Genomic DNA, 27,604 nt, shown 5'->3' with positions numbered 1-27,604 from the left:
AGAATGAATTGGCACTGTCGGCACGGCTTGGCTCCTTACTCGCTCGCGAATCTGTTGTTTCTGAAGAGGGCACCCGCCCCCTGGAAGTTCGTAGGTAATAATGGTGCTAGAATATTCCGATCAGTGTATCGAAGCGTGGCAGCGTGTCAATTCTCATCGCCATCTTGCTAGGGGCCCCTAATAGTCGGCATCGGACCCTGGGGATCGATCGTCGCTGTCGCCAGTCGCCCCATGCTACCGGACCCACCCTTCTTTCCGAATTGCGGACGCGGAGAGATTCTAGCACCGAGTGTCGAGGTATTCGGATCAATAGCGCGTGGTGCTATACCGCTGGAGCAACCAAACGCTAAGGTACAGCCCTAGCACAACAGCAAGGTATCTCATGCCACAGATGACAGGATTGGGAACCGCGAACCAAGCATCAGTAAGTTAACCTATCCGTAGTGAGATCGGATGTAATCGGTTTGAGACTCTGGTGCAGTCGATGGCATCGGCTTCGTCAGAGCCACCCATACGCAGTACGTCTATTGCCATAGCCACAGAGACTTGACGAGACTATTCGATTGATTGGTGATGCATTTAGGTTCCATGACATGCCAGCTGCATCTTGCTGAGAAGGCCAGTGGTAGCGACCTCTCCATTAGATTGGGAGGAAAATCGACTGGGACGACTCGAGGAGGGAGTAGTTTCGAGATCGCTATGGTCGTACTGATACAGGTCCAGCAAGCTATCACCTCGTAGCGAAGCTGTTTTGTCTCAACTGCATTGGGCTTATTGGCGGTGAGGCCTCGGAGTGTACTCCTGGCAAATTTTCCGTCGCCAACCGCTCCGTACAGATTTGTTCAGGTCAAGGGTTGAAGTACGCGGCCTGTCAGCGGGGTAGCGAAATGTTCAAAGTTGTGGGTGTGCCGTGTCTCGAAGCAATGTGCTCCGTAGGATACATGCATGGATGCAGAGCAAAGCACCGCAGGGCTCGTGGAACATTGACCGGTCCCTGCCTCTCTTGTCTTAAGCTCACGCATGTTTGCGGAATGGAGTTTGCCATAGAGGCGCTACACCGTATGGCATGGTGCAATCGCCCACGCATATTAGAACGATGTCAGGTCTACAACTGTGATATGTCAGAGTGTAGCCGTATAGGACTCGGGCATCCGTAGCGAGCGAGCCATTCGAAGTAAATGAATCACTCACATGGGATTGGCTGAGGCGTGTCAAGACACCCAAGAGATAGTTGGGATCCAACTCTTGGGATGGACCTAAGAGATACCGGACAGAAATGCAGCCGATGGGCAACATCCAATGTCTCGAATAAGACACTATGCAGTCGGACATGGCCAGCAGCGGGCTGCAGCATTGCTAAGCGTCTTTAGACTTTAGCATGACAAGAGAGTTTGACGAGTTGGGGATGCTGGTACGACTGGCACCCCAAAGGTTCCGCCCGAGCGATAACTCTGGGCCCGCCACCCACCACAGCGAACGCAGGTATCTCACGGAGGGGAACAGCACATCTGCAGGTAGAGATTGCACAAATCGAGGGACGAAATGAAGCCGGTCGATGTGGTTGTGTGGTTGTGTGGTTGTCAAGGTTGTCGTTGTTAGTCAGTGATGGTTGCAGCAGGCCACCTCGAATCCCCCCGGCCTCCCGCCTGTCGATTCTCTTCTCGTGTACAAGGTACGAAGTGCAGGTAGTTCTCTCCTACCAAATTCCCGTGTAAGAATTTGCACCCACCCTCCGGCCTTCTCTTCCTGTCCGCCAACGCGGTTGCTCGTTTACTACCCGCTTGTAAACAATCCTCGCAAAAGACAGGAAGGAAAAGAAAGTATACTGTGTAAATACTTACACAATGTCTCTTGCCGTAATGGCGAATGTAGGCAAGGGGAAGACAGGAAGGATCAGGGTGCATGGAATCATAGGTTTTTAGGGAAAGGACGGAGTTTCGTGGAGGGACGCTCCCGCCTCCCTCTGTACATAAAGCACCTTCTTTGCGCGAAACCCACTCCGAACAGCTTACGAACATATGGGACACCCGAATATGTACTATGTTACTATGAATTAGTTGTGTGCTGAGAGTAAGTAGTCGTATTAGCGCGTCGTCCCAGTTACCACTTGTTTCGATAATTATTGCGTAGCTGCGAGTGTATTGACATTATTTCGATGCAGCAAGAGGAATCGATGCGGAACTGCCCAAAATGACAGTGGAAAATTGGACCACTGGGAAGAAGCTCTCTGTCTCCGAGTCTCTCACAGGACGTGACTGGGATAAGGCCTGGAGCATATGGCCCGGGGATTGATCCCGCCCTGTCGGTTGCACTTGGGTGCATTCGGGTGGGGATGTGGCACAGGCGAGAGCCCGAGCTTGGGATCGCCCCACTCAGGCCAAAGCTCCACCCCATGCAGCAGCTGCTGCTGCATCTGCACCTGCCCTGCGGCCCTCGAGACATTCGGTGCTCCTGCCTCTCTGTCTGTCCGTACACGTCCCGCTGCGATCTTGAGCTTGGCAAAAGTATCTAACAACAGAACATACGGGAAGACATAAATCTGTGAGGTGTAGGTATTACGAATGAAAGACTGTGGTGAAAAGACAGATAGAGAGTCGAAAGGAGCAAGAATGATTAACATGAGGGAAAAGCTAGGTATGCCTTCCCAAAAAGTTACAATACCTACCTATCACTGGCGACTGCCTTAGCCGTGAACCCAGCCCCTGCCAACACAACCACGACGACCAAACCGTGGTTGCCAGCTTCCCAAACGACCCGGCGCTAATCTAAAAGAAGTAGAGTACGAGGGCGGGCGGCAGGAGACAGCCAGTCCAGAGATCAGAAGAGAGGGGGGAAATAGAAGGAGAAGCAGAGAGAGTGGGCAGCCCTTTCCTTCCATTCGATGGAGTGAAGAGTGACTACTGGGGTACTTTGCTCCACGGGCGTCGGCCTAGCACACAGTCCCTTCTCATCGAGATCGATCAACAGAGCGTAACCCGATCAAACCCTCCAAGATCGTCTAGCGATCGAAAGCAGTCGAAATGCCACTTTCCCTTTCCCCTCTCACTCTGCCGTCCCTCGCCGTCTCTCTTTCTGCCAATTATGCTGGACTGCCCCAGTTGCGGCACAGCCAGCAACACCGCATTTCCCAGCGCCCAATGTATCCTTAGCGTACCTAGTCAAGCTCCCATCTCGCTCTCTCGCGCACTGCAACTGCATCAGGTCGACCAAACAGAACAACGAACCTAACCCCTTCCCCATGTACCATGTCCCCGGTCACATCTATCCGGCCGCCATCTGTCTGGTCAATCCCCGAACCAGTACTCCGTAACCCAGCATCAGATGTACCCCCAGCAGTACCTCCTCACGCTCTCACTCTCACTCTCTCTCTCTCACTTCGCCCGCCCAAGGTAGACTGAACCCTCTCCCATGCTTTCGCATGGAACATTGCTCCGGGTTGTCCTCTGTTCCACCGCACGCCCAGCCAGTTCACTGCCTTTTTCTTCCTCTCCACGCTGCTCCGCACCTCGAGACTAATACCCAGTCGTTTCTCCCGAGCACGTACCCTTGGATTGTATAAGACTTAGATACCGCCCTGTTCCACACTTTGCCTCCCCAACTTCCACACACCCTTTTGGTCCCTCGACCGACGAGCTCCTTCAGAAAACGCAACCGTCTTAGGACACCACGATAAACCCGTACGACTCATACGTCTCTATATTCCCGAGTTAAACACTAGGTTTCGACCAACCTCATCGCGATACCAGGTGGTTCCGGCTTCAAGGTTCTAGCCACAACGAAGCCCATCACCGCAAGTGAATAGAAGCTTCCAATATATTCCTGCACCCCGCATCAGCTACCTCTCTGGCCAAGCCACCTTTGACCCCATTACCACTCAACTATCTATAATACTCGTCGATCTCCGAATCCTCGACGTCAACGAAAATGCCGAAGCGCTCCTTGGACGCCAGCAACCTGTCGCCTACGATGCAGACTGAACGGGCACAGAAGAAGGTACGTTCAAGTCGTGATATTCGAGTCAAATCAACCTGCCCGCATTAGTGCCCATTCCTTGACTATCAAATTATCCTCGAACGTCTTTCCCCCCAGTTTGGCTGTACTTGCCACATTTGTACAAAATTGGTTGCCATGGTGGTTTATTTGACTTGCCAGCAGAAAGTTTCCATTCCCCCGGATCCAAATGCTGACCATTCACACGTAGACGGAGAGATCTCATGAAGAGAACCAAGAGCGCGCTTACATTGCCGCCTCGCGGCGGGCGGACCGTAGTATCGAAGCCCGTGTGCAGTCCGCCAAGATGGCGAGCGAGATCCACAAGAAGCGCACCGGCAAGGGATTCAAGATCTCTGAAGCGATTGTGCAGGCGGAGGAAATGTACGAAGAGGAGGAGGACGACATGCCTCGCTCCTATCGCATGCTGGCTGCTCACCTTCAGACCGGTTCCCCAGAGTTCGACTACCGTGTCAATGCCTTTTTGGCTAACAGAGTAGCCATGGCGAGCATGGTGGCCGGGCTCCGCAACGAGGAATGGGCTCAAAACCCAATCAATAAGATGTTTGCCGAGCAGTTCCCAAACGCCAACAAGCAAGCACAGGCATTGTCTCGTAACATTACGAACTCAATGTACTCCGTTCCCGGGCAACGTTCAATGTCGTTGTCGCAGCCCACTCAGTCCGAAAACGCGGTCACCAGCCCCATGTCACCAACCTTCTCGTCGGTAAACTTTCAGCCCGAGACCCAGCGATACCAACGCCAGAGAACACAGTCAGTGGCGTCGCCCATGGACATGGCCACACCGGTAGCGCGTGATCATCCTCAGTCGCCGCCAGCTTTGTCGCCGTCATCAGACGCTGCTGCTGGCACCCCCTCGACGCGAACAGCTTCGGCTTTCCCTTCACCCATGACGACAATCGATCACAGCCTCTTTTCTCCTGAGTCATCCTTTACCGCTGAGCTGCCCATGGATGCGAAGATGATGGTACCCAACTTGGACATGAGCGACCCGATGGCTCAAATGTTTATGGGCAACCCGCTACAGCAGCAGATGTACTACCCAGACACTCATTCGATGGCCGACCTGAAACATGAGCAGCACCTGAATGAGCTTACGCTTTCTTCGCACGAGTACTTCAACGGACATGTGAACCCTTATGCGTCTCGGTTTGAAGAGCCCAGAAGCGATGATGCGACCCCAGGTCCCGTTAATGACAACTGGGACGCCTTCCTAGACTTTGGTGAGCAGTCCGACACTGGCGCCATTGATCCGACATTGTAGTCGGCATACCACACCGTGTAATTTGACACGAAGTATTGATGGAAGTAATGAGGAAGAAGCGTCCAAAAGGGATGACAAGCAGGAGTGGTATGATATGATGAAGAGACCCTGGCTGGTTCATGAGCATGACTTTTTAGAGTACGCATTGCATCGGTCGGGCCACAAAAGGAGGCATGGAATACCCATGGGAAAGGCACTTGGTTACTTCTTTGGCGTTATGGTACGGGAAATCTCCCCGATTTTGCTTTTTTGTCGTCTTCCTTTTTCCTGTTCACAATGTCCGCTATTTTATGGACGAAAGGGGCCTGTATGTCCTCAAAACATGTTTTTCTTATGTCGGGAGCCGTCAATGTTTGGAACTTACACGCCAGGAATTTGGCCTCTGTATGTTCGCTTGGGAACGGGAACACAGGATTTGCGAGAGAGCACCAAAGATGGAAGAATTTGGGAAGGAAGATGATATCCAGGGAGGCGTGGACGGCGAGGGAAGACACGCCGAGAAAAGAGGAGGATGGATACGAAAACTCTGAAGTTGACGAAATAGTCGTTGGCAGGCCTCGCCTTACGGTGGTTCAGCGGAAGCAAGTGCTGGTAAGAGGCACGAATCTGACCAGGGTTTGGTTCAGCCGAGACTGCAAAAAAATAAGAAAATGAGAGAAACTGTTATCTGTCAATTAATGTCTCCTTCGTGAACCCATTTGTTTTACATGTCGAGTGGGCAAGCCGTTGCAAGCTGGGGGCTGTATTGCTGCACGATCCTACGGTGGTACTTAGGTTAACATTACACCACGAACTAACGGCCACACTCGACCCCCAGTCATGAAGTTCTTCTCTTGATAGAAATTAAGCACCGTACTCATTCAGCTCGAACGGCATCTTTCGAGAGAAAAGCAGAGTTGTTGCATTAAACGACAAGTGCACTACTTAGCAGCAACAGCTTTCACCATAGCGCTTACCCTTCTGGTTCAATCACACAATCTCAGGTACCTTTCCATCATAACTTTTTTCCAGAAACTTGCCGTCAGACTGGGAAAGGAGGCGAAACTGCCTTGACCGAGGGAAGTACCGAACCGTTCACCGGCTTTGATATCTCCACTTCGCCACACTTCGGAACCGAATGTGGGGCGGGAGGACGGTATTGGTAGCCACGCGTGCCACGGTACGGAGTACGTAGAGCAAGACGTCCAGGTGCACCTTTAGTGACACTGACCTTCGCTCCCTGACCTTGGTGAGTATTCGTCGAAAGGAGATATCCCTATCATCTACCATATGACGGCCTGCTCTAAATCTAATTTAATCTTTGTTAATTGTTTACATGATGCTGATTGGAAGCCGTCAACACCGCGGTTCTCATCCAGAGTCGTGGAGTTTGCTTATCTAATCGGCCCATCCCCTAATGACATAAGCAGTGGCTGCTTAATGACGGGAGCTGCCACAGAAAGCCCAGCCGGTCAGCAGCGCTCTCCAGGGACTTGCCTCCCATAACGACGGGCCAGCCCCACAAAGCCAACGGCTGGGAAAACTTCCTACTGGCACAAGCCGCGGTCGCACCTACCACTGTAGCAAAGCTCGAGTCCCCTAGCCACTGCCCTGGTTCTGCGCGCTCGCGAATCTATCGACGACCCGCTCTTTGAACAATTCCCACCTCTCTCGGAATTTCGAAGTCTGGTCAACATTCATGTTGGCAGCTTCCAGATTCACCCGCCGAGTCATGACGTCCGCATACGCCAATGGCTCTGCTAAGGCGGCCTACTCGACATCCTCTGCGACGACTACTGCATTGAGCAGATGGAGCATCGCGACGGCACAGCTGCCTGCCGTCGATAAGATCAAGGCTCTGCACATCTACGACTTTGACAACACACGTAAGTATACCTTCTCTATGCTGCCGCGTTGCGTGATTCCTTCGCCAATCTTCTGAACCCAAAGCTAACGTCGTCTGACATCCATAGTCTTCAAAACTCCCTTGCCGAACCCCGCATTATGGAGCGGCCCTACGATCGGCGTGCTGTCAAGTCAAGACGTCATCTGCAACGGCGGCTGGTGGCACGACTCCCGAATCCTCTCAGCGACGGGTGAGGGCGCCGACACGGAAGAGAAGCGAGCGTGGGAAGGCTGGTGGAATGAAAAGATTGTCGAGCTGGTGAAGCTGAGCGTCAAGCAAAAGGACGCTCTGTGCGTGCTGCTGACGGGCCGCTCCGAGCGAGGCTTCGGGGAGCTCATCAAGAGGATGATACACAGTAAGGGACTCGAATTCGACATGGTCGGGCTCAAACCTGCAGTCAGCCCGACGAACCAGAACTTTTCAAGCACGATGCACTTTAAGCAGCTCTTTCTCACCGCGGTCATGGAGACGTACAAGAACGCCGAAGAGATTCGCATCTACGAGGACCGTCCGAAACACGTCAAGGGATTCAGAGATTTCATGACAGAGTATAACCGCAAGCAGAACATCAATGCTACTCGCACACGCGGCCCCATCACGGCGGAGGTCGTTCAAGTCGCGGACATGTCAACGACCCTGGACCCCGTGGTTGAGGTTGCTGAGGTGCAGCATATGATAAACCTTCACAACGAGGAGATTGGCAAACACTCGTCTGACGTTCGCCCGCAACGACCGAGGATCAAGAAGACTGTCTATTTCACAGGCTATTTGATCAGCAAGGAAGACACGGCGCAATTGATGAAGATGGCCCAGATCCCCTCCGGACTGCCCGAGCAGGAGCTCAAGTTCCACGGCAACAATATTCTCATCTGCCCTCGTCCTTGCCCGGCCAGCATCCTGGAAAAGGTTGGAGGCATGGGCAGCAAGATGAAGTGGGAGGTCACAGGCACAGCGTGCTTTGAAAATAGCATCTGGGCAGCGAGCCTCCGACCCGTTCCCGCCACCGCGAAGTTCCATACGGATAACCCGTCGCCTCTCGTTGTGCTCGCCCTCCGCAAGGGTGCCCGCCCCGTAGATGCCGGCAAGATCCAGAACTGGCAACCGATTCCCGCCGATAAGGCAATGACCTTCGAGACAACAGTTGGAGAGAAGATGATCCTGCGCATCGAGCCAGAGGACCCCCGCGAAGACGAGTATGAATCGCTCTTCGCCAACAAGTCTTCTAAGCGGAAACATGATGGCGGCGACTACTCACGCGACCACCACCGACACAACCCCTATAACGGCCGCAATGAGCGCCGCGATTTCCATTCTGGGCGAGGAGGCGGTGGCCGTGGTGGTGGTGGTGGTGGTGGCTTCCGCGGCGGTGGAGGAAGAGGTGGCAGAGGCCGCGGCAATGGTAAGGGCGGCCGTGGCGGACGTGGCATGCACGGCTACCGCTCCCTCGACGACGTCGAGCCCCGAAACCAGCAGGGAGGGTACGGACAGACTGTCGAGTATGACGACAACAGCTATCCATCCCTCCCAGGGCAGCAGCAAGGCGGCTTCCAGGGGGGTCAACAGCAACAGTATCAACCTCCGCTTAGCGCGTGGAGCTCGGGTCCTCCGCCGAACGCCCCCACGGGCCCAGCTGGTCGTCCCATGGGCGGCGGTGGCGGTGGCGGTAACTACGGAGGTGGTGGAAACGCTGGCAACAGCAACGATCTCCAGAGCTATTACTAGAAGGAATGCTCTCGGAAATGAGTCCGCTAAGCAATTGTTTTGGGGCGGCGGTTCAAGAACAAGCTTCTATCCAGTTTTTGGGGATCATAAGCTTTGCCAGTCGTCGCGTAAATGGGGATGGCCAACCTTCTGAGTTCTGCTGTATGTTCGAGAAAACACAAAAAGTCGGGGGTATCACAGGGTGATGGATGGGGCCGGAGTTTTCACATCTTTCTGGGCCAGGTTTCAGCTCGGCGTTTTTGGAGGGCTTTATGCTTTTTGATATGATACCTTTTTAGTCGCCTTGCAATACAAGCAGGTCAATTCAAGCTCTTTTCGCCATCTCTGACGTGTCCGTGATGCTTGGTCTATGAGACACTGGTAGGTCCACTTTGTTGTTTAACGTATTCTTTGATTCTTATTCTAGCATAACTTTTTGGCCAAGTCCTGGACCCTGCTTACGAGTCCGCTGCAGTGTACAACTGTGCTATGCAAGCCATCCACTCTCTACGCCAGGCATATAACACTCGTTGATGGTTCGAGTCCGTTTTCTTCCTCTGTCTCTCTCTCCTCTCTCTCTCTCTCCTCTCTCTCCCTCCTGCACTTGCCTAATCACAACTCCCGAGACGCAGTCCGAGATGCCAACACCTAGTCGTCATCCTCTTCCGAATCATCGTCCTCCTCCTCATCAGCATCCTCCAACCACTCGACGAGAACCCGGCACTTCTCCTTGAGCGCCGCCATGCCCTCGCCCCCGCCCTCCTCGGCGCGCTCGTCCTCCCACCAGGCCAGGATGCCGTCCTCCTCGAGAACGTCCAAGCCATACAGCTGCTGCAGCATGGCGGCGAGCAGCACGCCGGCGCGCGCGTGCTCGAGGTTCCGGCACCCGAGCAGAGCGCGCTGCAGCGCGAGGACGAACTCGACCTGCTCCGTCTCGCCGCCGCCGACGCCGACCTCGGATACGAATTTTGAGGCACCCTTGTTGGAGTTGAAGGTCTTGTCGGCGGCCTTTGCGGGCTCGAGACCGCCGTGCTCGGGGTCGAGGAGCTCTGCGGCGCGGCGGGCAAAGGCAATGGCAACAGCCTTACGCATGGCCACGTCCGAAGCGTCGTTGGCGAGGCGGAGACCCATGAATTCGAGCTTGGCGGAGTCGAAGTCGCCTGATTCGGCGCGGAGGGCATCGAGGAGGCCGTGGACGGCGTCGTGGTGGAAACCTGATTTGCCTTGGGAGTCGTCTGAGACGAACGAGTCTGCGCGGTTGCGGGAGTCGGCGGAGAATTGGGTGATGCCGTCGCCGGCGTCCGAGTCGTCGTCGTCGATGTCGGAGGAGAGGGTTGAGACTGTCGAGGTGGAGAGGTTGAGGTGGGCGAGGTTGTAGAGGAGAGAGCGCTGGAGGGTGGAAGGGTCCTCGTCGTCCATGTCCTCGGCCTCTGGGTCGACGTAAGGGGCGCCCTTACCTGAGGGACCGACGAGTGACTTGTCGGGATTAACGGGCGTGCCGTTGTGTGTGGTGACTGCGAGGACTGTGGCCTCGGGAATCTTGCTGTTGTCGCTGAGAACAACGCCAAAGGAGAGGAGGGAGCCGGCAGCGACGACCGAGCCCTTGCCCACGATGCTTGAGTCGGCTAGGATGGAGCGCGTGATGACCGCATCATCTTCGATTACGGCGTCGTCCCAGATGAAGCTGTTTTCGATGCGGACGTTATTGCCGATCTTGCACCGCCTGCCGATGATGCTGTTTGATACCGTGCTGCCGGCGCCCACGGTGGCTCCCTGGCCGAGGATTGACCTGGTAATCTTGCTGGTGGGCGCCATCACCGTTCCGTCCTCAACGCAGACTGCACCGCTGGTCATCTTGTACGTCTGACCAGGAATGACGTTACAGTCGGGAACGAACGGGAATGTCCAACGGCCGAGGACATCTTTGCTGATTGACTCGTACATTTGGAGGTTGCTCGCGCGGGCTGCGTAGCCGTCATCGAGGACCTCTGCGTAGATCGCCTTGCCGTTCAGCTCCCAATCTTTTAGGACACCATGCAGAAAGTTTCGCCTCGGGAGCTCGTAGTCGAAACTCTCGGACCACAGCGCCAGCACTTCGGGAGTACAGATATCGATACCCGCATCGATCAGGTCTCCCCGCATCTCAAAATCGGTCGAGAGCTCGTCAATCACGGCCGGGTCGAGGGTGAGGTAGTGGTCGCTCTGGAGGGGATGTATCTCGTCGTAGTGTAGGCACCGCTTTGTCTTTGAGTCGATCACGAAGACGGGGTTGATTCCGTTGGGCTTCGTTCTGTGCTCCTCCGCGCCGCCTGATCGCAGGACCACTGTCATGATATTCGTCGCCGCGGCCTCCTTGCGCGCCTTGTGTGCCGCCAGCGCGCCGTCAAGTGAGATATTGGATACTACGTCGCCGTGGACCACAATGAAGTCGCCGTCCATAATGCCACGTCCGTCGAGGTCACGGAGGAAGTCGCCGATTGAGCGGGCGTCGGATACGCGGATGAACTGCAGGCTCGTGAATGGAGTTCGAATGGACATGGGGGACCATCTTGATGTGTTGATATAGTTCTCGATCTGTTCGGAGTGGGAGCCGCAGTAGATGTAGACCTCCTGGACGCCGTTCATGGCAAGGAACTCGAGGGTATACTCGATGAGGGGCGTGTTTGCAAGGGGTAGAAGGCACTGCGGGCGGGCGGTCAGTCGTCGTCGCATAGCTCCGGGACATATATCATGACTTACTCTTGGCTTCTCTGCTGAAAAGGGAGCAAACCTATCTTGAAAGGAGTCGGCGATGAGCTGCAATGGGCGAAAGAAACGCCACCAGGTTAGCCATTTCAACACCCATCACCGTGCCTGCCCCACCATGACGCTTCAGACTTACCACAGCCTGCAGGACATCCTCGCGCTTGCCCTCACCTCCAGCCTTGCCGGACTTTTTGCCTTTGCCAGCGGCGGCCTTTCCCTTTTGCTGCGACATCGTGTGCTAAGGTGGATCGCAAGGGCGTGGGTGGGCGCTTTGGGGGATTTATTGTGTTGGTCGCGGGGTGGTGAGTCAAAGCCCGGTCGCAAGCTTGGTAGTTGGAAATTTAAGGTGAGTGACTCAACGGCTCCGAGGCGGGGTGGGCCGTGCGGTAACCCTCTCTCGGTCTGTCTCGGTGAGGAGCTTCACCGAATATTCCGCTGCAACAAACTCATCTCTAGACTATGATATTACCCGATAATACGGTGGCACATAGTTGTATGATTCAGCTGAGAATTTCTACTGGTTACTATGGCACATAGTCTCGCAGAGACCACAGTTTTCACATTTGTATGATTGATATGAACTCACCAAATACCAAATGAGGCCAATAGAAAAGGGGTTCATAATATATTGACTATCCACCAATTACACGTGAGTACCTCTTGAAATATGCGTGGAAGATGAAGCATAACAATTCAGTCGTATCTATTGTATAAAAATTCATCTCAAACTCAAGTACACATTGAACAGCTTGACACAGTCCTCTTTGAGAACCCTTACGCATTTTCCTTCATGACTTTTGGAAGGGTGAAGCATAGTTTCTATGTTGGCTTCAGGATACGCCTATATGATGACCGTATTACAGTCTAGGCGAATAGCTATATTTTCGAAACAATAGCTGGCCTATGTCATAAAAGACGGGGACACACGCAAGAGCAAGAAATAGCAAGGCTGACAAAACAAACTTGTGGTAAATCATGCCGATAGCTAGATAGATCGATAGTGAGCTTAAGTAGGTGGTAAACCTAACGATAGCCTACGGCAGACCAAATTCTCCCATTCATAACTACTGTTAAAGTCTGACAATAGGAATGCGGACGAGTCTAGACTTTCTAGGGAATGAAATAGTACGATATTAGAGGAATCAGCATGGCCTTCGCATGGACTCATGGTAGAATTTACATAGACTTTCAAACATGAAAAATGCGTATCTCTGGTTACTGAAGCTCCATGAATGAGTTTGTTGACGGTGTCAAGACATCCAGGAAATGAACTTGGGCACAGCGTGGTTCTGACTGCCATGATGAATAAAGATTTCATGAAGTAGAGTATCTAGCTCATTAGCCAACGAAGTTGGCACAACCGTAACGAAGCCGTGTTTCTGCTGAGTGAGATAATCACAAAGACCAAAGACCTCAGCACCATCTTTTGCCTATCTCCTTCAGCTATTTTGGAAGCTGCTTATCTCCAGACCCCACCCAGACGAGACAAGCTCACTGCATGCCTAGTAGTCCACCAACCAGGGTTTGTTGTTTTCACCGTGGTGATCCATGATTGCTGCATTGACGAGTAATGTCTTGCGTACCTCCTTGTCTGGCGCCATGATGATATTCCCCTCCTCGATGACTGGATCTGCAATGCTTTGTGTCCCGTTGGCATGCCATTCGACCACTTGGGATCCGTAGCCCTCGTGGAGATGGCCGAAGCAGTGGAGTCGTGGGCGAATGCGTTGCACCGCCTTCCACAACTTTGGGCAGCCACAATGGGCGCCCTTGCCGTCGAGGTCGAGGCGGTAGTCTTCGCCTGGGACCTGTGGTGGGCCGTGCGTAATCAGAATATCGACTTCCGAGGAGATTGGCGTCGGACCGCGGACCGCTTTGCCCAGGTCTGAGAGTGTTGTTTCGGCCGGATTGAATCTGTCTTCATTCGCACCGTATGAGAATGCGTATCCGTTGAACTCGGGTGTGTAAGGCGAGGCATATAGAGTAAAGGAACGCCCGTCCTTGAGAGTGAATGAATGGTATCCTTCGCTCAAAAGATTGATTCCGGATTTGTTGAAGAGATCAATCGCTTTTTTTGGCTCTTCGAGATCGTCGTCTTCATCTGCATTGTCGGCCCACCATGTGGGATCCAGAGACACATCGTGGTTTCCGGGAATCACGAGCTTGAGTTCAGCGTCGCAACTCAAAAGGCTTTTGATGGCAGCTTTGTAGTTCGACATGCCGCCGATCATAGTTAGATCGCCACAGTGGAGGACAACATCTGCCGGAGGAAGCTCCGATGGGAAGGCGGAGTCGTGGGTGTCTGACAGAACCAAAAAACGAATACTGGAAGTCGCCATTTTGTTATTGAGCGATATGAGTGGGTCGAGGGTGTGATAGTTGAGTTGCATCAAAGTTGGAATGAGAGACGTAAGCCTTGTGTAAGGGTGGCAAGTTGATTGAGATTCGGTAGAATTCTAGGGGGATGGTCGACTTTATGTAGTTCAGATGGGAAACTCAGAAAACGAGAGAGGGTTCAACCTTTCGGAGATACGTATTAAGAAGGTGGCAAAGGTTTCCATACTTCTATGAATCCACGGTTAAGGATGGTCCTCAAGGTGTCCGAGCAGATTAAAATTCGATAAGGTTAAGAAGGATTCTCGTGTGCTTTGCTTGTTCTTGCAAATATCGTGAATAAGTCAGTACCCGGCGGTCCAGTATAGTGAATCCTTCATCTTGCTACATTCTAACCTCTACTTACTGTAGTCACCTTATACTGAGGAGAATGTTCCAATCTTGACAAGCGGGAGATCGTGTGAAGTAGTGGTTCACAGAAAGTATGTAAGAGAGTGAATCACTCAATTATGCGCTACTCTTTTCATAGACAAGGCTCTTAATCAGAGACTGAAATCAAATGATCACTTGACCCGGACTGCATGAACTGAATCAGTAGTACTTAGTGAATCAGTCGAGCTTACCTCCGTTACGTAGCCCGTAGACAATACATATATAAGACCACAGTACTCTGCCACGAAAGTGAAGTTTGCTATTCGGTTACTACCTATCCAGACTATCTTTCGGAACAGCAAACACCATGGCATCTACTCCAGAGACTCCCGGCTCTCCTCAAAGCCCTAGCACTGTCCGCACTCCCAAACGGAAATCCATCATTGGATATTTCGGGGACATGAGCTTGGGTGAAGATGAGAAGGGCGGCTCTTCGCTTGAACCTGAATCTCCGACGAAGAAGTCTAGATCTGAAGCTATCCGTTCTCTTGAAGTTCTTCGATCGTCAACATCAAGCTCAAGCGTCAAGAAGTCATTGCTTCGTGGGACTTTTCGATACAGCTGGCCGCCTACCATTAGAGGCAATCAAACCTTGAAGTCAAGCAGCTCCTTCTCTCAGCCAAAGTAAGTGCCATTGGAAATTGAATTGCTGGAGATGCAATTTCTAAATTTTGTTTGTTTGCAGAAATCCAAACCTTACTCTGAGAATGAGTGATCTTTACCGTGTTTATGGAGACAATTGGGCTATGGACCCCAAGGTTGGAGACCAACCTGTCGACGTTTCTGAGTATTTCTCGGTTGTTACCAGAATCATGGACGAGGTAAAAGAGATCTTGGGGAAAGCAAAGAATGGAGGAGACGACATCGCGAGTTTTCTCCTGCAGCAGATGGCAGAGGCGGTTTACTCCTCCAATGTAAAGTCCAGAAAGGGCTTGGGCCTTGATATCACCATGAAGATTTGCATGATGATATTCGAAGGCAACGCAGGCGTGGAGTACACCGAGCGGTAAGCAAAAGTACAGCTTGCACTATCTTGAAGACATTTTACTAAGACATCTTATAGAACAGAAGAGTACCACGCTCGGCTTGAAGCACTAGTACGGAAAGACGTACCTCCTGGCGAGCACCAGGTACTTCGAAGCCGGAGGGAGATTGTTCAGCATGCTGCTGCATTTCAACACATCATCAACCAGTTCGTCCGTGAAGGAAAGCCAATGACCGAGCAACTGATCAAAGACACACACGCTGTACTCGTCAAAGTTGTCAGTGGCGAAACTGCCGGCATACTCAGTAGCAGAGAGTTTGGTGGTATCTACCGCACCGAAGACGTTTTCGTGGGCACTACCAGATTTATCCGCCCGAACAAGATCTCCGAAGCCATGAATTCGATGATCCTGAACCTTCAACAGCACTTGGTAGCGTCTGAAAGATCACAATCGCTCGATCCCTTTGCAACAGCTGCACAGTATTGCGATCGGTTCGTCAATATTCATCCATTCCGAGATGGTAGCGGGCGCATGTGCCGGCTCATTCTCAACGCAATCCTCATCAAATACGCTAGAATCGTTGTTAATGTTGGAGAGCATGGGCAAGAGAGAGACGAGTACATTCAGACAGCTCGTGAAAGCAGAGAAGTTGGTGGTCATGGTGGTGCTTTAGCAACGATAGTTTTGAAGGAGGTCACCAAGAGCTACCGGAAAATACGCAACACGTTGAGACACAGACACCGGGAATAGGCCATAAGAACCTGCAAGCAACTGTGTAAAGAATTCACACTGCATTTTGGGCAGCTGTACTTTGAATAGGAGAGAATGTGAGGAATCTGAAAAACATGATACTGCTAGCCACTTTCACGGCGCCGCAAGGCCCAGACTGCATCCAGCAAGATAGGTATAAGGCCGTCCGGCGAAAGCATGACCCGTCCCTTTCAAATATTTTATGCCTCTTCATACTCACTCCGTCACGCACGGGTTATCCTCGTATTCAAAAATCAGACCACTTACACGGATTTAAGACCCCAGATCCCGGAGTAAACCACCCGAAGGCCAAGATCGAACCCCTTGGCCCAGCACGTCAACATACCAAACAAAGTAAAACGCCACAGCATGCCGAGGCCTACCTACTTTTGCGGCTGATGCATGCAGTATGGTAAGAAAGAGAAATGGTCCACGGCAATGGCACGTTGAAACGGCTGACAAGTTTTGTTCCCCAATCATCAATCATTGGGGTTGGTCTGGTCGGTGGTCCAGACCGGTACACCAAAGGGAGGAAGTTGATTGGAACTAAGCGGCTTTGTATGATTGGCTCTAGTTACGCCCATCTCACCTCCGAAGACGTGCATGATACTGCATGCTTGCTTTGTGTACGAGGCTAGTCTGGTTTTTGACTGGAGTCCTCCCTTTTGTTTTCCCCCTATGGGTATGTTACCCGTATTTATTCGTTCTAGCCGAGAATTTAGGCTCTATGACCGTCGGATGATATGGGAAACCCCCAAAGCAGGTCGGAGAATCGCATGTTCTCCAATTGGGTTTTTCTTCTTTCTTCAGGCTTGATGGAGACGTCGATGGTTAAATTATCATGAATTTCCAGACCCTGGATCGATGGCTTGCCATAGTCTCATATCTGGAAGAATGAGAATCTGCATGACGGCAAGACTTAAATTCCTTACATGCAGAACCAGAAGAGAGTTTGGGGTCGCATTGAGACATACTGATACGAGTAACAGACTAGAGGAAGCATCACAAACTCGTAGGGTCGCTAGCAAGTCATCTTACAAGGGAACCGAAGCGCCAAAAGATCAAGAGTCGCCCACAGGTGTTTGTCCATGATGTAAGATCTAGAGCGGTTTATGCAGTCTGACTTTGATACGGCCGTGTGACAAGCGACCTGCATATGACCTGGTCTATCCTCATGTTGTCTTTTTCGAGCAACTTCCTTTCGATGCAAAAGTTGTATAGCAGATGTCAAAGTGTATGTCCTCTACAATGGTCCTCTCGAGTCCTGACTCCGGAGAGAAAGGTTTGGACTACCTACCTTGGCGCAACCCAGAGGCAGGCGGCCAGCATTCAAAATGTGAAACTTGATCCAATCGCATGCTTCTCTGCTGGAACTTCATGGTTTTCTGCTTGCCGAATAAACCAGTTGATGGCGAACATCCCCAAGACGTTACACAACATGCCTCTGATTAGACGAAAACGGCCCTCTTCACTATGATCGAATACCAAACGTCCACACCACGTTTACACGTGCAGGTGCAGAATGGAAGACGGTATGTTTCCGATACCTTTCTACTAATGGGTACCGAGGCGTTTGGGGAGGTAGGCAGTGACAATACACGATTTATGGCGAGTGACTGACACCTGTCTCGTAAACTGTCACCGAGAGACCCGTATGGCTTGGAAAATGCCATCCTCATTTAGGCTAGATGATCAGGTCATCGATGAATCTTTCATCATTAGGGTATCTATTTCTTTGCTTTTTTCTTGTTTCTCATTTCGTAACGGGTTACCTATCTTTTGTTTCTACGAACTAGGTTCTCGCACTCTCTAAACCCTTACGTGGCTGGCGGAAGACTTGGGAGAAGTCCGTTGGAAGACCCAGATGGCAATAGGTACCGAGGTAAGCAGGCAAGACACAAGCCATCAATTTTCAGGGCCGAAATGTGTTTTAATGATATGGAGGGATATTGAGTGTATGTGACAAATGGGATACTGTACCACAGTACCGAACCTCCCCCTTCCTCAACACTGCCATTCGCATGGGTAGATACTTAGCCACATAGAACGCACAGAAATTGTTTTGCAAGTTCGAGCAAGCAGATTTGCCTTCACAGGTCCAAGAAGGGAGTGAAAGAGGCCAGCAAGAGATTACCACGGAGATTTCTCCGGTTCTCCAGGGCCACACCCACCCGGGCTATCCAGCCAGCCTCAAACACAAGACACTTGAGTGATCGCCCAAGACCCATCCCCCACGAGCTTGTTTTGGGTGGGACAGAAAAAGGGCAGCACCGGCGGGCTGGTATTCGGAGTGAATCTGCGGCTGGGTACGTTTTCTTGGCTGGAACATGCTCACCCCTTTTATTGATGAGAGCCTGAGAGGTACAAGAACCCCGAACAGACCTGAACTAGGTAGGCAGAGAGAGAGATTTCGACATTGCTACTTTCAAGGAGCTGACCCCGGCCCGAGGCCCACTACATAAGCATTTTCTAATCCTCCATCACATCTCAGAAAACCATCGCCAGTATGATACATCAGCGCCAAGACGATGAACGACGGCAAAGGTTCTGTGTCTTAGTCTATCCAATCTTGTTCCCTCTGATCGGCATCGAATTTTCCAATAAACCGGTTCTCTTGGTTTTGCCGCCTTTTTTTTTTTTTTTTTTTTTTTTTTATTTTTTTGCCGCGCTCTCTCTACCTGCAATACGAGCCCCCTGACCATATCCAGCACTCCAATATAACCCCGGCCTCAGAAAAACTACAAGAAGCAACAGTGAGAAACAAATCCTCCGCCCCGAATCAGACCAAAAAAAAAAAAGAACAAGAAGAAAAGGCCTAGACCGATCCGACAAGAAAAAGGGCTGGGCCCAGGCCGCTGCAAGTTCCCGTGGAGGGCGGTTCGCATACATCTGTAAGTGCCTTTGTGCGTGTAAGTGTGTGTCTGCGTGTCTGCTTGTGTGTGTGTAACAGCCCAGAATCTCACACCACCTCCGTCACATGGACCGCAATCTCGCCCACACTTAGCCGCACCCTGCAGGAAGCAGCCTCCCCCCTCCACTGCCTCCAGGTTGGCCCCCCTCCCTTGTAACGAAACCATTCTTTTCTTCCTTGTGCCCTGCCCCCTCCCCATCCCCATGCCTTTGCAGGATGCAGAAAAAAAAACTTAACAGTAGCACAGTATAGACACGATGCCCTGCCGTCGGGTTTACCGGATTACGGTGGTTTGTTCATTGCAATGAACCGTTTGGTGCGGTCGCCTTGCCTCTCATCGCCTGCTGTTGATCACCCAGAATCCCGTTTAATTAATACGCTAGGTTATCCACGCTTGTCTGTTCAATCGGTAAGAAATCCCACTTCCAGAAATTGAGACCAGACTAGCCTCGAAACTTCATCGTTCTTCCCGCTAACCGCAAGTCACAAAACCATAGTTCGCACCAGCGCAAGTCTCACGTATCTATCTACCTTGTACGAAGTTCACAAACGGAAACTTCCCGTTCTGGTTCCATGTCAAATTTCCTTCATTCGAGCAACATGCCAAGACCTGGCGCTACCCTTTCACCCACCTGCTTACCTTGCTCTAGGTTCGTTTCCCTGAATCCCCATCCTTTCTCGAAGAGTCTTGGTCTCGTCTCATCGCGTCTGGTCGGGTTCCGGCTCGCAGCCAAACGAGTAAACCTACCTTACCTTAGCGACCAAAGGAAATTCAACGTCAGCAAAGCATCACCTTCGTGGGAAAGTCTGGGCTCGTCATGGACCCCATCATGGGCTGGTCCTGGCCAGGACTCTCCCATCAACGGGCCTCGGACGCTCAAAAAAGCACAAGCCCGCTTACACAAACAAGAGGTCCAGTCTGGCCCATGCTGCCGGCCAGCCAGCGAGCGCCAGCCCCCCCCCCCCCCCTTTCCCGTCCCATCCCATCTTGTCGTCCAAGGTACGATGGGCTGGATGGTACGGATAGAACCTGCAGGAGACATAAACTCTCGTGGCTTCCCACATCAGACGCATCGCTTTATCTCGCACACCTACCTTTTTTTCCCTTCTGTTTCCTCCTTTCAACCTTCCATCGACGTCAAACCCCAGAAGACGATCACTGGTCGATGATCCTTTTCCCCGCCGCCCCCAACGTCCGCCGATCTCCCGGATCATCTCTCCAGATGTCTTCCCTCTTTTGTGCTGAGATCCACCATGGAGTCGCCTTCTCCCACGCGTCATCTCTTCAGAGGTTCAGAGTCATGATACGAGGTTGATGGAACACACAGTGGACAAATTGACAATCCCTCCGTGGAGCTCAGAAACCCCCATCTTAACCAGCCCTACGAACCGACGACTTTCACCATCAATGACCACCACCACCACTACCCCCGGCCGAATCTCCGGAAACCCGCCCACCCCAAAAAACCACATAAGAAAGAGGAGCAAAGAATCCCAACGGTCACAGTGTGGGCCAGCCAGAAAGGCGCAGCAGCACCGGACAGCGGTAACCCTTCAGACGAAACTCATCTGGGCCCCTCGGTCCCTCGTGGACGGGTGGATTCGCGGGAATACGCAGTGCTATTGCGGCGGATACGCAGACGAAAAAAAAAAAGGTTCCAGACCGTTCCGGACCTCCTTGGCAGGGACCCCGGCACATCAGACCACCCGGGCGCCACACGGCCGGGCCTAGACCTCGCCCATCGACCATCCCATCCCGTCTGCCCCCCTTCCCCCCCAACCCATGCGGGGTGTACCGCCGTACCGTCCCGTAACTGCAACACCACACACAGACACCACCATCCCCAAGCTTCCCGCCTGCAAACTGCAACTGCGCGCCTATCCCGTACCCGTACCCGCATGGATCGGGGGGTCCTGCACCCTTAAGATCTGGCGTGAACCTGAGCCTGGGCTCCGTCTCTGGCCAAGAGTTTCCAGTCTTGGTACTCCGTAGAGGCAGCAGCACTCTCTATACAGTGGAGGCTTACGGAAGGATCAAGCATCTTGCTTATCCATAGGGCACTGTGTTCGCCGCAGCAGGTCCGAGTATCCCGTGCTGACATACAACCAGGGGCAGTGCTGCTGCTATCACTAAAAGCATGACGTCCCGCAACTTTTCGACTCGTCCTTGTTCATTCAGCATCACTTTCAAAAAGTCCTTTCTCAAGTATGAGCAAAACAGCAAGGTATATCTATGAAGATGGGTAACATATACCCCGTGTAGCTGACAGCAGATACCTTTTCAAATTCGCCTTCAACCACCTGCGGTTCAGAAATGCGAACCATGATACTCCACCAACTCCGATCACCAAATCTCTCTTCTCAAGGTCGGATATTTGTCACCGATTCCGCCCCATTCGTCCAACCCATGCCGATACCCAATTGGCGACATGTCCTTTCTTGGGACATCATCAGTCGCTCTTCCTGAGGGGTATATGTTCGGAATGCAATATCGACTGCTTTGCAACCGTCCTACTCTTTCTGAGACGAGACAGTTGTCGTGGGCCAATCCCCGAGCATTCAAAGACGACAATGAGAAATTCACGCGCAAGGGAGGCTGGCGTTCTTCCTCTTCAACTTCATACGATGTTCAGCACCTGCTCGAGGACACTCCGTCATCACACCGTTGTGCACGATGGAAGGAAAGACTGCTTAGTGGCACCCACAAATCCCGTCTAGGCGTATCCGCCTTGCGGTCCGTATAACCTTTGGCGCTTCTCCGGTCGGTCATCGCCGACAATATGATCCGGCACACGCATTTGTTGCATCCCAGGAGGCATGTTATGGAACGTCGGCCGCTGAGCGGACGTTGGCGTCATCACCATCTGCGCCGTGTTTGCCATCGGGTAGCCTGTCTCGATGTTTGCCACGTTCGGTGATGGCTGATGCATCTGTGCAGGCGAATGCCACGACGCGGTTGTCGCTGGTGACTGGCCAGGCGTGGAGTCGAACTTGACTTGGGGGTTTATCGGTGGCGCCGTCATGTTGTTGGCGTGAAGCTGAGCAGCGCCGTGGCCTACGGCGAGCTCGTCTGGTGGCGCGTTCTTGAGGAGGTGCGGCACATGCTTTCGGAGAATGCGCAGCATGCCTTCCTTGGTAAATGGTTTGGCCAACACATCGTTCAAGCCTGATGAACGCAAAGATTAGTATATATCGTTCGCGTGTGCAAGTGCTATTTATAACAACTTACTCCAGTTGAAGTAGTGGCTGATGTCTTCGGGGCGGATATTCGAGGTCATGGCGACAACAGGGACGTCGGGGTGAACCTCGCGGATGAGCTGTGTTGCGGAGACACCATCCATCTGCGGCATGACAATATCCATGAAGATGAGATCGAAATGACCAGATGGAACCTCTTTGCATCTGTTGACGGCGTCGATACCATTTTCCTATCACGAATCAGTATCCCAAACCATGGGTACCACCGCCAGGACTGGCCGGCAAAGCAAAGGTAAGAGACTCACGGCAAGCTCGACAATGCACTCCATCTGTGTCAGGAATTTGGAACCGATCCTCGAACACGTCCTGTCATCCTCGACCAAGTATACTCGCGGTTTCTTGTTGCCCCACAGACCCTTATCGTTCGTCGACGGCGGCCGTGCTGGCGCAGCAGCGGCAGGAGCTGGCGTTGCCGGCCCGGGTTCCGGCTTAACGACGGGTGGAGCCTGGAAGTCGTTCATTGGCAAAGAATTCAGCGTGTATGGGATATTGTTGAAGTGATCCTGGGACAATGGGTCGATGCCTACGTTCTCACCTACAGGATAGACGAGGTGGCGCATGTTCATGTGCTCAGGAAGCATAGGTGGCATTCCAGCATTGCCAGGCTGGAACATGAGAGACGATGCGGAATCAGGCGGAGAGCTTTGCGCGTACATGCCGTTGAGCCTCTCGAGCTCTCGATCGTAACCGCTGTTGGTTGTTACGCTGGAAAGAAGCTCTCTCGCGCGTCGAAGCTCGGGGGGCTGATCGTCCATGGCACCTCCGTTCATCTGCGGGTTTTGTCCAGGGTACCGTTGTCCCCTCATCCTGTCTTCGGCATGCGACATGAAGTTGAGCATCTCGTGTTGCGATTGTCGCTGGGCGTCGATGATCTTGTGCATGGTGTGGACTTCATGGACAAGCGTCTTGTTGGTCCGCGCCATCTCGGCAACTTGTTCTTGCAGTGCCTGCACCTGCTGTTGTTGCGCAAATAGCGTCTCTTGGAGCAGATTGATGGACTGGTTAGTAGTGAACTGGTCCTCCGTCTGCTGTGTTTTCCTTTGAGCTGGAGCCTTTCGTCTGATATTATCCAGATTGTCTTTTCTATCAGCACGGAAAGCCGAGTGCTTGAACTCCCACGCCTGCCTGCGGTGTCAGCGATATAGGGTCGGCCTACGGTGTTTCATCCCTTACCTGCTTCCCATAAGGCGATTCGTTGTTTTCGTCGTTGCGACGTAGCTTGTGGAAGTCATACTTGTTTAGCTGTCGGACGAAGCTTGAGAAGTTGCTGTGCTTGAAGTGCTTTGGGAGGATGTCATTGGTGAATTTGTCAGTCTAGCAGTAGCATGTCAGCTTCCGATGCATTATTTCACCGCGTTGTTTCGAGTTCAGCGCACCTCCAGAATGACGAAAGTGTCACCCTCGTTTCCCCATCTAACAATGTTCGCATAGGCTGGGTCCTCCAACATTCTATCGCAACTGTTAGCAGGCAGTGAATAGCCAATATCGAGGGGTATTCGAACTTGTAGAGTTTGCGAACCTGTGCACAGTAAGTCAGTAAAATATTTACAGCATTTCGATGGAGCTCAAACATGGCTTGCGGGCTTACAAAATCGCTCGAGTTGCTGCCACCACCTTGGGCGGCGACATTATCGGGCTCGGGCATGATGGGCGCCGAGATCGAGGAAGAGAGATTGATAGACGATGCGCGCCTGTTGCGTCAATCGGGGCGATGTAGACGACGATGAGTAGGTCGTTGAGTCGTTCGATGGGCGATCTCGACAGGACTACAGGTCGGTACAAAGCGGTTTCCAAGTTGCTGAACAGGCCAACCGTTGCTTCGGAAAGAATTCTTCGTGTACAAGTCGTTGCAGAACGGATTGAGAGTCTAGACGAGTCCAAGGATTTGGAATAGGAGCGGGCGTGAGGTGAGAATAGGCCAATCTCCACCGAAGCTTTCGTAGCAATGTGACGGTATCCGGATGCGGTCGCCTGGGGGGAATGGGGGCTAAAGTAGATAGTAAGGGATCTAAGACAGCAGAGCGTCCTCGAGGAGGATATGCGGCCGAAGTGTATCCAAAAGGCTTTGTTCGGTATGGTGCGCTGGAATCGAGGGAGGGCGCAGTCGTGAGAGACGTTGGAACGGGTCGCCGGCCTCGATTGAGCAGAGGTTGAGGTTTCGCAGAGTCGAAAAGACGAGATCTAGGAAACTGGGAACTGGCGCAGGGCACCAGATGGATGGATGGATGGATGGATGGATGGATGGATGGCAGGCTCCGACGTGGAGCAGGACCTGGCTGGTGCGTCTTTGGTGCTCGTTCTGGTTTTTTGGCGCTGCTGGTACTTCGTACTGCTGGTTCGTACTCGACTGGGACCCGGCCGACGAGGGAGAGGGAGGTACGGGGACGGACGGGGGTGTGGGAAGGGGGCAAGGATGAGGGGGTGTGGACGTGTGGTGGACTTGGGTGCGGCGACAGGGAATGGGGGTGAGCTGGATATGCTTGGTTTTTGACTGCTCTGCTTGCCCTGCTTCTGCGTCTGTCGCCTGCGGCCTGCGTGTGTGCGTGTGTGCGTCTGGGGGTCCGAAAGTGGGAGAGATTCAGATGGGAAGAGTCGACTCAGTCGAGAGGTGCAGCGCCGCGGCCACGGTGGGATGGTATTGGGATGCGCGGTGCAGCACCGCACTGGTGCTGGCCTGGCGTGCGAGCGAGATTGCGGTGGTGGTGTTGGGTGTCCACGAGTGATTAGCGCGCTGCCTCATATGCAAGTCGCTGTTCAAAGGGACGAATAGGTTATCCGGTATGGATTGCTATGTGGTGCTGGCGTTCGCGCTCGTGCTGCCGCTGCCACTGCCGCCGCCGTCTTCGATGGCTTGTACCCTTCTTTTCCTATTTCAACCAGCTACCTTATCGCAAGTCAGAAACCCAGAGCGCCATGGGAAAGAGGAAAGACTCGGCTTGAACTGTACAAAGAAGCACTCACTCACTGGGAGGGCGGCTCGATAAGATCACGGCGATGAGAGATGCGAGTGAGGTGATGCCTTAAACAAGAGAAAGCCGCGGGAGCAGACTGACAGGGGTAGCCTGAGGTACTAAGGTAGTGTTGAGATTGAGCCTGGCAGGATCCGATATTGAGGTTGATGAAAAAGGGAAACTTTGGCCTGTGCTAATCCTTCCAACGTCCGCGCACGATGTATCAGAGAGAGAAGGCGCCGACTCCTCAGTGCCAAAGAGAGTGTTCTGTTCCTGACCTATCTGTTGATTCTTCTCGAGTCTGAGTTTCTGAGTCCTGGGAATGGTGGATGATACCCTCGAGCCAAATGGGTCGAACTGGAGATGTTGGGTGGAGAGAAGAGGCGAGCACGAGGACGGTGACCCTATGCCTGTGTCCACTGCCCGTACCTTACGGATACCTCGTTCGAGTCGTTCCAGTGGGTATGGGTACCGTAAAAAGAACGGGAACAAGTGGACGAGTTGTCTCAATCTCAATCGGCTGGTCCTGCTGCATTTCCTGCGCGGCGCGGAAGGGAAGGAAACGCGGGTGCGGTGCGGGCGGCAGGTTCCAGGAGCAGAAAAGCGACCTGGGCCGTGGGGCGGCGGGCAACGGACGGGGGAGAAGCCTGACGCCTGAAGCCCCCGAATCTCGAATCTCAAAGGCTGAAGCAGCGCGTGGGAAGCGGGAAATGTGAATGTGATTTTAGTGCCGTATTGCTGTGTATGCGAATTTGCGACCCGGGAAACCTCATTAAACACGGTAAAAGGACCTTTCGGAGGGGAGAGGGGGGCGGGGGGGGCAACTGGCAATCTGGCAGCCCTGGACTGTCAATGGACCCCGGCCCTGGTCGACGAGTCGCGAATTGTCGAATTCGAGGTCCCAGTTCGCGCAGCTCGTGGCCCTTGTGCCAACTGCGGTTGCATTGGAAGTGGTTAAGCTGCGATGGGGACAAGAGACATGCGAATCGTGGATCAGCCCTTGTTCACAGTGTAACAGTGTGTCCTTTTTCTTCTCTCGTGAGATTCGTCCATTTCGATTCCGCAGCCGACCCCACACCTGGGACGTCTCCAGTTGCTGCCGGCTGCGCGGGCCCACTGATGATCCGTGTCGGAAACAATGACCTCATACTGTCCTCAGAACATGGCAAGACGTCTGACGGTGTGATCAGTACGTAGCTACGTACCTCGACGAGCCCTGCATGCACGCTTTTTTCCCAACCCGGGAGTACCTCGGTACACTAACAGAACAGGCACCACCACCACCACCACCACCACCTCAACTTGCCCTTCTCGTCGCCCGATGGTTCATCAAGCCAATTTCAACATGCAGACGACCTCAGTGCTCACAAACAGGTGGTCCAAAGATAGCTACGGCTCGCCACCGACCAGACCGAACATTTCGACAGCATCCCTAAAGGCTCCAACAAGTATATCGTCCTTGCCACCTGTTCCCCATGTGCCTCAGGTTGGCATAGGGTACTACCAACTTCAACCTCATCTACCGTCTCCACCACACTCTCACCATCCGCGTCTCTCTGACCGTGTCGTGTGTTGCACCTGTCAGGACTTCCCCGGTTCGACTAGCCGACAAAATTCGGGCTAATAGGCGACATGCAACCCAGACAAGCCAGATTCCGACACTCAATCTTCTCGATAGATCAAAATCATCGGAGCTAAAAGCATGTCTACCACAGCAGAGTCACTCGTCCCAACTTGCAAGGTACGGTACAAGCGCCTTACGTAGACGACATGCACTCACAGAGCTTGTCAGTGCACTTTGCAAAGTCATCTGGCCAAGGTTTGGTCAGACCTGCTGGTCTAAGAAAGCACTGGCAAGCTGCCTACGCGGGGAACTAACTTTTACCACGGGCTGATAATTCGTTAGTAGGGGAATGGCATCCTAGCTCTGAACTGCTGCTCTGGACCCTTGCTCTTTGTGTCGTGTTGACCTGAAAACACCTCGCACCCTGACTCTCCAACTCCTGGTCTGAACCCACAAGGCGATCCAGATGAATACCTACGTAGCGTGTGAAGACATAGATGCTCGCACGCACACAGTGGTCATCCTTCACACCACGAATAGGGAGTCCGAGACAATAAGGAACTCGGGTTATCCGACGCTGGGGGCCAACTGGCGCCCCAAAAGCAATTCCGGCGGGCAAGCAACCACCAAGTTGCGTGCCGCACGGCGCGATGGCTTCTTCTCAAAGACCCTGTCGTCCTGAAAATATCGTGCTCGAGTAAGCCATCTTCTCGGCGACCTCGAAAGACGGACTGGCAGCCGAAATATGGAGTAACCAATAGGACACGGCCGGCTGTTTCCGCGACACACGATTCCTGCTGCGCTATGCGTAG

The 27,604-nt window shown here is 52.9% G+C and overlaps 7 protein-coding genes across 7 annotated transcripts; 4 read left to right on the top strand and 3 right to left on the bottom strand.

Annotated features, from left to right (window-relative positions):
• Nucleotides 1-2,276: 2,276 nt before the first annotated feature.
• On the top strand, nucleotides 2,277-2,537 carry CTAM01_07412 (uncharacterized protein; the record flags this gene model as incomplete). Its single annotated transcript, XM_060523435.1, has 1 exon — nucleotides 2,277-2,537. One exon carries the CDS (start codon nucleotides 2,277-2,279, stop codon nucleotides 2,535-2,537), a length of 261 nt encoding a protein of 86 aa, XP_060381811.1.
• Nucleotides 2,538-3,924: 1,387 nt separating this feature from the next.
• On the top strand, nucleotides 3,925-5,275 carry CTAM01_07411 (uncharacterized protein; the record flags this gene model as incomplete). The annotated part of the gene is made up of 2 exons (XM_060523434.1): nucleotides 3,925-3,993; nucleotides 4,202-5,275. The coding sequence occupies 2 exons, from the start codon at nucleotides 3,925-3,927 to the stop codon at nucleotides 5,273-5,275; spliced, it is 1,143 nt and encodes a 380-aa protein (XP_060381810.1).
• Nucleotides 5,276-6,986: 1,711 nt separating this feature from the next.
• CTAM01_07410 (tat pathway signal sequence) lies at nucleotides 6,987-8,882 on the top strand (the record flags this gene model as incomplete). Its single annotated transcript, XM_060523433.1, has 2 exons — nucleotides 6,987-7,140; nucleotides 7,228-8,882. 2 exons carry the CDS (start codon nucleotides 6,987-6,989, stop codon nucleotides 8,880-8,882), a joined length of 1,809 nt encoding a protein of 602 aa, XP_060381809.1.
• Nucleotides 8,883-9,509: 627 nt separating this feature from the next.
• CTAM01_07409 (eIF4-gamma/eIF5/eIF2-epsilon) lies at nucleotides 9,510-11,838 on the bottom strand (the record flags this gene model as incomplete). Its single annotated transcript, XM_060523432.1, has 3 exons — nucleotides 9,510-11,543; nucleotides 11,601-11,657; nucleotides 11,743-11,838. 3 exons carry the CDS (start codon nucleotides 11,836-11,838, stop codon nucleotides 9,510-9,512), a joined length of 2,187 nt encoding a protein of 728 aa, XP_060381808.1.
• Nucleotides 11,839-13,108: 1,270 nt separating this feature from the next.
• CTAM01_07408 (uncharacterized protein) lies at nucleotides 13,109-13,945 on the bottom strand (the record flags this gene model as incomplete). Its single annotated transcript, XM_060523431.1, has 1 exon — nucleotides 13,109-13,945. One exon carries the CDS (start codon nucleotides 13,943-13,945, stop codon nucleotides 13,109-13,111), a length of 837 nt encoding a protein of 278 aa, XP_060381807.1.
• A 1,134-nt stretch (nucleotides 13,946-15,079) lies between these two features.
• Nucleotides 15,080-16,108, top strand: CTAM01_07407 (uncharacterized protein; the record flags this gene model as incomplete). The annotated part of the gene is made up of 2 exons (XM_060523430.1): nucleotides 15,080-15,378; nucleotides 15,436-16,108. 2 exons carry the CDS (start codon nucleotides 15,080-15,082, stop codon nucleotides 16,106-16,108), a joined length of 972 nt encoding a protein of 323 aa, XP_060381806.1.
• A 5,625-nt stretch (nucleotides 16,109-21,733) lies between these two features.
• CTAM01_07406 (HSF-type DNA-binding protein) lies at nucleotides 21,734-23,922 on the bottom strand (the record flags this gene model as incomplete). Its single annotated transcript, XM_060523429.1, has 7 exons — nucleotides 21,734-22,185; nucleotides 22,249-22,447; nucleotides 22,523-23,398; nucleotides 23,451-23,591; nucleotides 23,654-23,726; nucleotides 23,780-23,796; nucleotides 23,866-23,922. The coding sequence occupies 7 exons, from the start codon at nucleotides 23,920-23,922 to the stop codon at nucleotides 21,734-21,736; spliced, it is 1,815 nt and encodes a 604-aa protein (XP_060381805.1).
• Nucleotides 23,923-27,604: the final 3,682 nt, after the last annotated feature.

Source organism: Colletotrichum tamarilloi, assembly GCF_030869305.1.
Source record: "Colletotrichum tamarilloi strain Tom-12 chromosome Unknown Scaffold_23.1, whole genome shotgun sequence".
Taxonomy (NCBI): domain Eukaryota; kingdom Fungi; phylum Ascomycota; class Sordariomycetes; order Glomerellales; family Glomerellaceae; genus Colletotrichum; species Colletotrichum tamarilloi.
This window is presented reverse-complemented; position numbering and strand designations above follow the sequence as displayed.